The sequence below is a fragment of the Fistularia commersonii genome, chromosome 25 (genome assembly GCF_037954325.1).
Source record: "Fistularia commersonii isolate RoL2024-O1a breed Wild chromosome 25, RoL_Fcom_v1.0, whole genome shotgun sequence".
NCBI lineage: Eukaryota > Metazoa > Chordata > Actinopteri > Syngnathiformes > Fistulariidae > Fistularia > Fistularia commersonii.
Genome location: NC_141308.1, coordinates 12,281,594 through 12,295,000, shown reverse-complemented (window position 1 = coordinate 12,295,000; position 13,407 = coordinate 12,281,594). Strand labels below are relative to the sequence as shown.

The window sequence follows — 13,407 nt, the reverse complement described above, 5'->3', positions numbered from 1 at the left end:
TCCTCATCTGAGGGGGACGGTGCTGTAAGAAACAGGAGAAAGCACATCTGTAGGCCATGTCCGCTAGAGCGCCGCCGCCGCCGAGCGAAAAAAAGGACGTCGGCTCCCATTTCCTCGGATCAAAGAAGCCAGAAATGTATGGAAATAGTTGGTAACGCGGCTTTAATGGCCGCCCCCTCGCACAACGGCCCCCTGTGGGGCCCCTCGTCGGCAAGAATCGCAGCCTTGTCGCGAGCGGCGACCGGCGCTCGCCAACACCGCCACGCACAACTGTCCGTGTGTTGTCGGGAAGAAGGAAAAGAGAAGAAAAGGCCGGCGGAATCGCGGAGCGATGGCTATCCGCCGATTCAAAGCTGGGCGAGGGGGTGGAGAAGGGGGTTTGAAAGACTGCAGAGGTGGAACGAGCGACGCCAGACGCCCGGTTTGTTCGTCCGCGTGTGCGTACGGCGTTGTGTCCGAGCGCGACCAAAGCTGCGGCGCCGGCGCCGGCGGCTACGCCCCCCCCCCCCCCCCTCGCTCCCGAACCCTCCCATCCAAACACCGGCCCCGCTGGTATTCGCTCCAGATGGAAACAAGATGTGGCCTCAGCTGTTGACGCGGCGCTGTGTTTAAAAAAAAAAAAAAAAAAAAAAAAAAAAGGGTCGGCTCGGCCCCGACTGCCTCAGAGAATCCGGAGGTCATCGTGAAGAAGAAGGAGGAGGAGGAGGAACGTTAAGGGCTAAATATGAAATAGCTGTGAAACCAGCGGCTACATCCTGGCGCCTCCAGACTCAAAACTACTCGCTTGCTTGGACCAGACCTTTCCGGCCTTTGGTATCAATAACTGATATCTGAGTCTCGATTCCAATAAACGCAGCTGAGGGTTGAGAAATGATTGATTTCATCCGTGGCCATCGGCCCCGGACGTCAGGGGAAAACCAATCAGATCCTTTTACAGCTATTGATTATACCCAGGCACCCATCGATCTGTGAAAGGTCGCTACCTTACGCATCGAAGTGTTCAATCTCGACCTCTTAGGACTCAGCCATGCCAGCTAGCTGCCACCCCTCTAGCTGTGGTGCTAAGCTAACCACATTAGCTGTATGTTGCAGCGACACCATAGAACGGTATGTTCGGTTAGCTCCTGGCTTTTGTCCTCTCCGCCCGGGTTGACAAGATGTTGAATAATTTGTTTTTACTTCCCAGGTTCTGGTACTTTCACCGCAGGCAGGGTTTTTCACATGAAACTTCTTAAGGTCCAACCGGGTTCATGGCACCGCGTTCTTTGTCTGGCCTCCCCACATCTGCCCGACGTGGTCGCCGAGCTGCGATCCGTCCCTGCATCATGATGGAGACCGCAAAGTCCCAGAGAGGTGGGACCCACCCTCAGGGTTTAAGGGGTTTTCTATAAGATGCCTTTAGCTGATGAGAGACGGGGAGGCCTGGTATAAGGGTTCCGCTCGACTGGGTTCTATCCAACCATCAAGTAATCAAAAGCAGACACAGGAGGAAGGAAACGGCACGAACGTCCGTCAAAGGAAGGACGGGTTTCTTTTTTTTTAAATTTTTTTAATCCACAGCGTCAGGACCTACCAGATTAAGAGCCACGCCCTTGGAAACTCCTGATTTCCAAGGGGAATATCTAGCTGATTTCTCTTGCTAATTTTTTAGACCCAAGATGTTTAGCCTGGAGCGGGCCAGGCTAGCCGCCATGGAAGGTGCGCGCGGGGGATCACGACACGACCTCGACCGCCATCGTCAGGCGGCGATTGTGCAAAAGGTGAGAAATGGGAAGACGAAGAGGTCAGGAACTAGTTAGGGTATCAAAACAACAATGGGTGAGAAGCGAAGGTGGGGATAGCTGTGCTAACAACAGCGTTAGCTAGCCGTTTGTTTATGTTTTCGTAGGCTCCGGTTGATGGGATCGCGAGTCGCAGTCTCTTCAAAATTTGGTAACCATGGTGACAGCTCAGACAGCTCCGGCCCGGGACAAAGATCTGAGACCTGGTTCGACGGAAGCAGACAAAAGCAGCCCCGGCCGTCAAACGGCACGAGCGATGTCGACCGCAGGACGGACCATTAGGGTATCACTTTGCATTTCAAATACCTCCACCCTCCAGCCCCGCCGCCACCCCCACGTCTGGCCGCTCCACTCCTTTCCCCGCGTCATTTGCCAGGCAATTACAGCCAAACAACACGGTAATGGCCCTCAACCCTTCCTTTCCCTTTCAAGTCCGACCACTCTGTCGCTTTCTGGAAAGATAAAAAAAAAAAAAAAAGGACGAATGAAGGGGGTGGAGTTTGGATGGGTGGGTTGGTTGGGGGTCGGTGTGTCCAACCCAACACATGTGTAGGCAAGCGCTAATAAAACACGGGTGCAGGACGGTGGAATAACCGACAGCGGAGGGCCGCTAAAGGCTAAAAAGGACAAGGACGCCATTGATCCCGAGCTGATGGAGGTGCCGCCGCCCGCCTGGTTGAGGTGAAAGGCACTAAAGGTACCAGGAAACACACTCACACACACTTGGGGGCAATAAAAGTGTGTTTACTCTGGGCTTTATCTCAGTACGGGCGGACACACGGATGCACACAACGTTCATTCGCGCAACTGTTGAAGGAAGGTGGTTGGCGAGCAAACAGTATCGAAAAGGGAGCGGAAATGGGAGTGGCCTGAACACACAAAGACACGGAAATAACGGCGTTATTACTCTTGGATTTAGCGATACCGTTGATAGCGTCCAGTGTCGGTCGCCCGCGACACTGGCGGCGCGCGCATTCTCAACAAAGATGGGTTTGTTTTCTGAAGAGTTTCTGCTGCTTTGACACAAAAAAAGAATAAAAAAACTCCGGCCAAATGGACGAGATGAGACCGAGACGGCGATTATTGGAATGTTCATGAGAACAGACTTAGTGGGAGATTAGCTCTTGTTTCTAGCGATACACCGGGTTTTTCATGGTGGACTTTGGCTCCTTTCGGCTGAAGGCCGCTAGCGTTTAACCCGTGACTTCCTGGTCTCTCATGTTCAGGAGAAGCGGTGTTGATAATGAACAAATTAATTTAAAAAATGGTGGATTCCTTGTCTGACCATCCAAGAAGGGAGGAAGTCCTCCGCTGACCGCCGTCAAACACACACACACACACACACACAGGTGCAGCGACAATCACGGGGACGCGGCGCCTGGCTAATAGCCTCGTCTTTCGCTAGCCGCTCTTGTCGCTAATAAGAGTGAGGGAACAATTAGTTTTACCGATTTTCTCTTTTTGAGTGTGACGGCGCTGGAATTAATCACGCTGATTAAATATTGTCAGCATGTCGAGCGTCGGAGGGGAGGCGGGGCAACGGCGACAGATGACTTCAGTGTGTGTGTGTGTGTGTGTGAGTGCGCTAAGTGGATCAATTCACGGGTTCTGCTTCAAATAAACACGTTGTGAATGGATAATTGAAAAGCAAGGCTGAGCAGCAGAATTTAAATTTCTGTGTGTGTGTGTATGCGAGTGTGTGTGTGTGTGTGTTTGCAGGGGAGTGGGTTGAAGGTCAAAGAACAATGACGTAGCTGTCGGGTCGCATTAGAATTCCTGACAAGGAACTACTTTCACGCCACTCAGCAGGCGTTTTCTCCCCCGAGGAACTTTTCCGAGGAACTGTAAAGTGGAGGTGGTGAAAGTATGCACAAATAAAAAAGGCTTTTTTTTGGGTGGGGTGGGGGTGCATTAAGCCCCGCCCCCTGCTCCCATTCACGCCACTTGTCCGTCACCACCTGGGGGGTGGGGGGGTTGAGTAAGTTACTCTCGGTAACCAAGGCAACCGGGAGATGCAGCGTCACCTCCTCTGCTCTGCCAGAAGCCCACCTTTCCAAAACCAAAATTCTTAGGAAAAATGCAAAAACAAAAAAATCATTCATAAAATCATTCAACCCCGTGCACGTCACATTCACGTGTCCGGCATGTTTTTTGGACTGTGGGAGAAATCCCGGAAGAACCCCACGCAGGAACATGAGGAGCCTGGAATCCAACCAGGGACCTTCTGGCCGGGACGGCTCACCCTCATGCAAAACATTTATAAGATTGAAAAATTGCAAATCCAAGAAAAAAAATAAAATAAAAGTAGATGCCAAGCGATGATGAAGGCAGCGATACGTCTTGGCGGAGCAGCTCCCGGGAGCCGAGCGAGGAAAAGGGAAAAAAAAAAAGAAAATAAATGGCAGATGAGGCAAGCGAGGATGAGCTCACCGCCTTCTCCAGCGTCTTATCGCAACGCTCTTGAGTAAGATTTACACCGGAGGCCCTCGGAGGCCCCGGCCCCCCCCACACAACCAGAGCCCGGTGGCCGTCCTGCCAGGAAATTACATCTGAAAGAAATATTGGCAAGACAAACCACCCACGCCTGTGTAAAAAACACAGCAATCATAAATGAAACAGCGCTTAGCAAATACAGACTTTAACACCTGTCGTCGGAGCAGCCAGAAGCAGTAAAAAACCAAGTGGTATCAATGACCGTTATAACGACGCCGCTAAAGCTAAACGCACCGGGACGCCCCGGAAGGAGCGTCCCGTCCGCCGCCGCCGCCGCCGCCGCCGCCGCGAGGTGACGTGAAGTAACTTCCCGAAACGTCCGTGACGAGCCGGTTCTGGAGAGATGATGCATTCAGGTGGAATCCGGCCAATGAGCGCTGTTGCAAGAGGGTTTTACTTGGAAATATATTAAATATGATTATTCCAGGGCTATTTTTAGAATTCCGAAGAACTTCTTTAAATTCTTTTGCGCGCATCCCGGTTTCAAAGGGCACTTCCTGTTTGGATGTCTCTCATTTGTGATTGGCAGGTGGCCCGGTTAAGCCCCGCCCCCAAAATAATAAAGGACTTTAAATTACCGTTTAATTCACGTTTCGGCACTTTACTACCGTCAAAGTATCCAGTAGTACATTATGTCGCGGTTAATACACTTAGAATTTTGGATTGCATAACGTTGCGTTGTCCAATCATCGGGCCAGATATCGACCAATGAAACGACAGCGTACAGCCGGAGGAGCGTCTGAGTGGGCGGGTCCCAGCGCTCCCTTCGATCTGCAGAAATACTCATCTGGAAAACAGAAACTTTAACTCGGATACTTTGACTCGTCTTGATGTATTTCACATCCCGGCGGAAAGGGGGCGGAGCTCGCCAGGCCCGCCGCTCAAGAGGGGCGGGGCTTGCTAAAGCCGCCGGCGCTCTGGGAGGACAATTCCGTGTCGTGGCGCGTTTTCCCGCTCGGTGGGAGCGTCGAGGGTGGGTGTCGTCCTCAAACAAAACAAGCCAACCGGAGGCTTCACTCCGGGGAGTTGACATTGGTATTTTACGCATTGCTAACCCGCCGCCTCCCACCGCACACACACACACACACACACACACACACACACACACACGTCACAGGGTGCAGTCTATGAATGGAAACATTAATAAACCCTCGGTTAAAAAATAGTCCCCGGTCGATGCCATAAATAGAGAACAAGAAATAAACGGAGCGGCCACTTCCTGCTCGGCTCCTCCGGTGGCTTCTTCTAAACCGGACGTTCAGAGAACATCTCCTCTGCGACTCGACGTGCAGAACGGTTCAACGCCAGGGAACGAACGCAACGTCGGGGGCGGAGCGGGTCGACGCGCTCAGCTGACGTCGCTTGGGCGTCGGCGTTTGGACTGTTGGAGGATGTTGTATTAAGGTTGATTAACAACGTGGAAAACCGTTCAGGGTCAACATCGGCTGTTGAAATCAAACAGCATTATATACGTTCATGTAGACGTGCGGAAGGTTCACGGCTGGAGAGGAAGTGACTTCATCACAATCGGATTTACAAACATATGAACCCAGCAAAGTCGCTTATTAACAAAATAAGCCGAGGAGTCGCAAGAAGAATCACGAGCAACACCGACCATGAGGCAGGAGACCTCCGAGCCTCACGTTTTATGATCGCTCAGCACAAGAAACTAGTAAGACACATAAAATTGTTGACCCCAAAAAAAAATCCCACGGTACATTGGAATTGTAGATGATATCGCAAAAGTGTTTCAACATTTATACAGTGATATACAGATAGCAATCCAGTCTTAGTGCAGAGCATGCCAGCAGTCAGCCGTCGTTGCGTAATCTATGTTGAGGCTCGACAGGCCGCAGCCTCACCGCATGTCTCTTCTCGGTATTTGAACAGGAAATGTGAAAATCCAATCTAAAACGTCTGGTGAAGTTAATGAAAAATACCTTTATAGTGCAAATCACTAATAAATATGACAATTTAATTCTTTTTTTTTTTTTTTTAAGATTGTCAGGTGAGGCACGGCCTCTTCTGCCTCCCCTGACTGCACATCACTGACTTACATACATACCTCCCACATAGATACATCTGCACCTGATACTTTTTAATACAATTGATACAATTAAAGTTTAGCATTGTCTACTTCAAGCCCGGCCCCACGTTTCCAGACTCCGACCGACCGACCGACCCGACCGTCGTCCACAGTTTAATCCCGTGCAACTTTTGCAGCCTCGCTTTGTCGGGAGTCGCCGTCTCTTCAAAAAAAAAAAAAAAAAGCTTCGGGGAGCCATTACAGCTTTATGTAACATTCAGGGGGGAGGGGCACGCACACACACACTCACACACACACACGCGCATGCATACCCCCTTTCTGTGAACAAGGGGTTTTTCTACAGCTGGGTAACAAAGCATGACCCAATAATCCCAAAGCTTGACTCAAAGCTAAAGACCCCCCTTCCTCCTCCTCCTCTTCATATCCCCTTCCTCCCGCTCTCTGAGGACTTTATAAGGCTCTGGCAAGGGGGCTTCTGGTCATGCATGTGGTGTGTTGGAAGGAACATGTGTGCGTGTGTGTGTGTGTGTGTGTGTGTGTGTGTTGGGGGGTGTAAACACAACACGCTTAGCTTTGATTATTCTAATTATGACTCGGAGCGAAGAGTAGATTATTATGAACACATGGGCCGATGAGTTGTTGATGAGCTCACGTCCCTCCAATCCGGCGGAATTACCGTTAAAAGGGGCTGACAGACAAAGGACTTTAATATGTGAGTGTGTGTGTGTGTGTGTGTGTGGAGGGAGGTGGGGGTCTAAAGTACTTACCAGTGCACTCATTCCCTCAATCACATGCACAGATGTCTTGGAAAAGGTTATCAGGTTTGCCACTCAACGCCAGAACTCTCCAGCTCAGGAGATGCTTCGGCGTAGCGCCCGCCGCCTCGCGCTACCACGTCGTTATTAATGTTTCGGAGCGGCTCGTGGAAAATGGGGAAGATATCGCGTACCCGCACCCCCATGGACCGCTTCAGAGCCTTTGAAAGCTGCTTCTTCATCGCGATGGACACCGTTTGCATTGGGCTAACGCTAGCATAGCACATTTCTGCGAGTGGCTAGGTTGCTCGGAGACCGCTGAGACATGAAGCTCCAGAGACATCAACCAACTCCAAGGTGGGCTACTTTGCTAGCATGGTTGATGGAAACCTGCACATTCTCAAAAACAATGGGCCGGAACTGAGCTGTTGGAAGTTTTTGCAGTTCTGAGAACTTTTGCAGGTATAACGGCGCTTCTTGGGGCCTCAGCTTCAAGACCTAAAGGTCTTGGTGGAACCCGTAAACCCAGTCCATGACCAGATACTTTTTGTGGACTGCGAAGTGCCATTTTTAAAAACGACAAGGTCCAAGCTCTTCTGGCCTGCTGTGCCCGGAGAGGTTTCCAGGGCTCACAGGGGAAAAAATATCAACATTTTGACCCTAAATAAGAGCAGAGTTTGCTAAAATAACTCCTAAAAAGAGCAAAACACTGCAGGAAGAAGACAGAAACTCTTCCACGCTGACCGTTTTTATTCCTGACCATGCAGTAGATGAACGCTGTGGCAGCTTCCTCCTCCATGTTTACTGTGTCATCTTCCCCTTCTCTTTAAGTGGTTCGTTTTTGAGCGCGGAGCTTAAGGTGCACGTCTCAGATGCTTGCGTCACCCTTACGGCCGGTGCAGAAGTGAAACTGAAAAGTGTTCCCCTAGAGGAGGCTAATTCCTGGAACACAATTTAAGCTAGACAGTTCCTTGAACATTTCTGTCTGAAAGCAGCTCTGGTCTTTCTGGGCAGTGTTCTGCTCAGACATGGACTCGGGGTTCGGGCAAAAACAACGTCAAGACGGCGGCGCCATAAAAACTCAACTGTTTGGTTTTGAGTCCCATTACGAGATTAAATTGTCAAGTGGCTGAAAGTCATTTTTTGTTTTTGTCAGGGGTTTTCATTCCCCCTTAGCTAGCACCAGACCCCATTTGCAATTAGGGGGCAAAAGGTGGAAGGACCGCGGTAGCGCTGGAGGTTAGCCCGGCTCATCGCGTCGAGTTTTAGCTCCCGGCAGCTTCCCCACGCAGTCACGGCTCCCGGAATTTAGCGCCTGATATGCCCAAAAGCGGTCGACCTTTATCGCCTCGCGGGACACCGGCGGGGGAGCAGCTGTTGGAAACCCGAGACAGCCAACGACACACATCTGGAGCGGCGAGGGAACAGTGGAGGCCCCGCGCCTCGCTTCCAGTTTATCGATACATCTCAGAGCGCCGTACAAACGTGACGTCTGTTTTTTTTTTTTAAAAAGGAAAAACCCGACACGCTGTCATAACATCTGGACGCAGACGGGAGGATCCAGTATCAGGAGCTAATTCGACTGTTTTCTAAACTATAAGGGGGATATTGGGGTTCCATCAAGCGGTACGGTGCTGAGACGGTTAGCGCCTTAGCTTCACGGCAAAAACGTCCCTGTTGGGATTCCGACGGAGGGGGTTCTTCTGCGTGGAGACGCCATGTTCTCACCACGGGGTTCCTCCCATAATCCAAAAACAGGCTGGAGCTTCACAGGAGACCCCGCATTGTCCGTGAGTGTCACTGTGATCGGTCCGAGGTGAACATGCCCTCCTGCCCCATGACAGCTGAATGGGCTCCAAAAATCTCAAAAAAAAAAAATACAACAATGAACAAGGGACTGCATGAAACTCAACCGAACTCTTCTTGAAAGTAGGAAATTAGCGAGAAATCCTCCCCTCCAGCTACTCCAACACACACACTATAAACACACTCATCGCTCCTGGTGTTCCAGAGCTGAAATTCCCCGAGTCAGAGCTCATATTTTCAGCCATGCATATTCAATACGCGTGTGTCGGCACGCAGCCTCCTCTCGTTCCCGATAACCCCCACCGCACACACACATACACACACACACACACGCGTCCTTGCCGCCGCCGTTTCAAGAGTCAAACGTCCGAGAAGAAGCACGTCTGACATCTGCAAGGTGCGGAAGATGTTTGCAGGGGGCTACCGCCCTGGTTGGCCGACAAAGAGACAACATGGCGTCTCCGACCTTGGGGGGGTTTGGGGAGGTCGAGGGGGTGGGGTCGATCCACAGGTGAGGCAGGTAGGACGGGAAGCGTTTGCTTTTGGGCATATGCTCTGTTTTGGCTGTTAGAGAGAAAACTGACGTTGAGGCCCAAACTGATGTCTTTACAAAGACGCTACTTTAGCATTAGTGCTGAACAAACAAGCTAAATGGCCAGAGGTAGGGCGGGTTCACGGTTTCATGACAACACAAAGTGTGAAAAAGTAGGCCGTCGTTTCTCGTTCAGACATCGTGTTTAAAGCCCGTCAACAAGGACAACATTCCTGGAGCCTAGACAAAAGTAGCCTAGCTTAAATCAGCGAAAAGTTCAACTTATTTTCTTCTGAAGGGGCGTCCACCATGATCTTGGGTGGCCTGGCATCACCGCGGTAACTAGAACCGTTGCCATAAGCGATCCTGAAACCTGTGTCTTTTCAGCATCACCGCAAGAAACCCACGTCGCCCATTTTGGTCATTTTTTGTCACCATGGTAACGCAAACCACCTGCCACTGACGGAAACGTTTCACCCTACAGCCTCGCATCACCGCGGTAACTGGAAACGTCGCCCGAAGCTGTCCCGAACCTGGCTCTTTTTGGCAAGGCATCGTCCCAAGATCGTCCGGAACCCAACCAGCTCGTTTCGGGTCATTTCTTTGTCACCACGGTAACAGCCACCTCCGATGGAAATGCACGTGCTGCTCAGGGTCATTCACAATCGTTTACCGTTAATATCTCTTTGGTTCGCAGACCCCGGCGGCCAGGCCGCCAGGGCACAATAGCGGGATTATGAATCCCGGGATTTAATAAACCCGGGATTAAGTAATCCTGGGATTCACTAATCCCGGCCTTGCATGTGGGGTCTGCGGCGTGGACGGCGGCGGGAGGGTGGAGGAAATGCGTCGCCGCTTTCGCGCGGAGGTTCTCAGATGTCACCGGGACCCGGAGCGATCAATGGGCGTTCAAGGGACGCAACGAGATACGGAGATCCCACAGAGGAGCGGCGGCCGGCGGCCCCCCTCCTCTGCCATACTTCAGGGCAACATGAAACCCCAGACAAGCTCCAGTGGCTCTTGCACCATATGGCCGCAAAACAAGAAGGGGAGGACGAAGAAGAAGATGAAAATTTGGGAAATTTGGCAAATTTGGGACCGGGGAGGGGAGGGTCGGCTTCCCCCGGTTCCAGAACCCAGAACCGGTGACCAACTCCCGGTCGGATCGATTTTCCGATCAGCGAAAGGAGGGAAAAGGACAACGAACCAATTTTAAATGGATAAAATATTAACCCCAATGTGGAACTAGTGACGTGTTAACTTTACCAGTGGAGAAAAACAACCTCCTCTTCTCGTAACACATTTTCCACGTTGGTGGCGACTGCGCTCTTTGTCCGGTCCGACCAAGTGGCAGCGCATTAACGTGTGTGTGTGTGTGTGTGTGTGTGTGTGTGTGTGTGTGTGTGTGTGTGTGTGTTCGGATTACCGCCGGATTAATCATCATAAGGAGCCCCAATAACCGCCTTTGTTCCTCGCTGGAAGCCAAAGCGCGGTGCGGCGGTTAGCTAAAAAATGATAAATAAAATAAGGGGATTTTATGTATGGGGGAGGAGGAGGTAAATAAATAGGAAAAAAAACAATGAGGGAAATTAAAAGACAAAAAAATAGCGGTAAACACCGACGCGACGGCGCCTGTCAGCCGCGGCTGCCCGCCTCCCGAGCCCCTCTACCCGGGTTGTGGGCTCCGCCAGAGCCGGGGGTCGTCGACGAGGAGGCGGAGGAGGAGGAGGAGGAGGGGTGGGTGAAAAGAAGAAGAAAAGGGTGAAAAAGTGGTGATAGTTTCGGAGGTGAAGGGGGGGAAAGTAGAATTATGTTTTTAAAAAATGAATAAAAACAAAAGTGGAGATGGAGAAGAAGGAAGCCCTTTAATTTTTAAACAGCAGCTAGCAAAAGGGGGCTAGCGCTAGCATAGGGGCTAAAGCTAACGGGCAGGCGGTGTCATTTACACCCCCCCTCCCGAAAAAAAGAAAAGAAAAAGAAAAGAAAAACGAAAGAAAAGGGGATAAAAGGAGAAAAGGAGGACATATTGGACCTCCGCTCCTCCAACCTCGACCCGCGGAGAGCACCCCCTCACCCCCGGACGCTTTGTGTACTTTCCGCGGAGGCTGGGGGGGAAACTTCCCCCGGTCGAGGAGCCGGCCGGCCCCCGACAACACTCCCCGGGAGAAGCGGCTCCCTTCCCCCGCTGACCCGTCCGCCCTCTCCCGCTCCACTCACCAACTTGCAGGACGTTCTCCACGCAGCCGGTCTCCAGGAGCCGGATCCCGCGGCGGAAAGGCAGCCCGTCTCCGGCTCCAGCCGCCCCGGCGGCTCCGGCGGCCGCCGTCATAGCCCCGGTAGATCCACCACCTCCTCCGGGGGCGGCGGCGGCGGCGGTCGCGGCTCCGGACCCGGCGGCCGCGCTCCCGGCGCCGGCCGTCGACGGACCGTCCTCGCCGGCGACCCGGCACTGGAACGACGAGTACATGCATATTTCCTTTTCGTTACGGGGGAAGGACCAGTACACGATGCGGCGCTGGACGGGCTCCGGGATCCGCTCGAAGCGCTCCTCCACCCGCTCGAAGGCCCACTTCTCCGCGACCGCCTTCGCGGCGCAGTCCAGCAGGGACTCCGGGGAGCGGTGCCGGGAGCCCGACGCGCCGCTGCCACCGTGGCCGGGCCCCGGGCCGGGACCCCGGGGCGCGGGGCGCAGGCAGGGTCGCTTGCTGGCCGGCGGCGCGGAGAGGAGCGGGTGCGGCGGCGGGTCTCTGCGTCCTTCCGCCATGGCGAGCCGATCAACACTGACGAGACGGACGGCGAGCGGACGCTGAGCCGAGGCAGCAGGAAGCCGATTACACACACACACACACACACACACACACACACACACACACGCATGCATGCATGCACGCGCGTTGCTCGCTCACACACACTTGCGTACACACGCTAGTCAAGTTGCACTACACGCTCCACAGCTAACTTCCGGTGTGGCCTTTCAAAATAAAAGTGGGCGTTAATTCGTTGGTAAATTGAGTTCTCAGATTGACATTTGCCCAAGATAAGATAAGATAAGATAAGATAAGATAAGATAAGATAAGATAAGATAAGATAAGATAAGACACTTTATTGATCCCCATATGGGAAATTCCTTTGTCACAGCAGTGTAACGGTTATAATGTCAAAAATTAGAACACATAAAATAAGCATGAATATAAATATAAATTGAGAGACAGTTAAAAGACAGAAAATAGTAAGAAATTCGTGAATGAATAGACAGCAGGGAAAACGACGACATCAGGGATAAGAATAGACAACATAATGGAACACAAAGGGTGAAAAATACACAACCAGAACTGAATATGAGTGACACTAAGCAATGACAAGAATAGAATAAATAAACAAAAATGGGCTCATATCAGCATTCAATAACATACAATATATACAATAACATTCATTGTATTCGTCTGTTTAATGACAATCGCTGTTGTTTGCCACAGCCGTCCCACACGAACCTGTAACACAACACTTGTTTGCGCTCACTTCCAGGAACACTTCCAGAATTCCTTGCACCGCCAAGCCACACCCCGTTATTCTCAGCAGCAACCCCAAAATCACACCGAAAATAAATATTAACATAACATTAACATTTATAACTCGCCACCGGAGTTCTCACGTGTTGTTACGGCGACTGTTTACGTCCCTCCCTCTGCAACCCCAATCACCCGCTCCACCGTAGCAGAGAGAAATGCACAACCATTTGCTCTCTCATTCACACATCCAGATAATGTAGGGTCTCGCTGAACCTCCAGTGTGTGTTTGGACAGTTTGACACCGAGAGAACATGGAGACTCCGCACACAAAGGTGGGAATCCAAGCGGGGACCTTCTTGCTGCGCTGCTGTACTGCAGTAACTTTCAAAATAGTAATTCCGCTTCTCATTCCCTCCCTCTGCGCTTTATTTGACATTTCACCTGCGCTCGGACGCTGCACAGGTGCAAAACGATGCGTTCAAAG

General features: G+C 51.7%; 1 protein-coding gene across 1 annotated transcript in view; it reads right to left on the bottom strand.

Annotated features, from left to right (window-relative positions):
* zswim5 (zinc finger, SWIM-type containing 5) overlaps positions 1 to 12,178 on the bottom strand; it is a 54,506-nt gene extending 42,328 nt beyond the window's left edge. Inside the window, exon 1 of the mRNA XM_086173190.1 lies at positions 11,632 to 12,178. Within this exon, the coding sequence (XP_086029316.1) occupies positions 11,632 to 12,178 (547 nt within the window). The remainder of the gene's footprint in view (positions 1 to 11,631) is intronic.
* Positions 12,179 to 13,407: the final 1,229 nt, after the last annotated feature.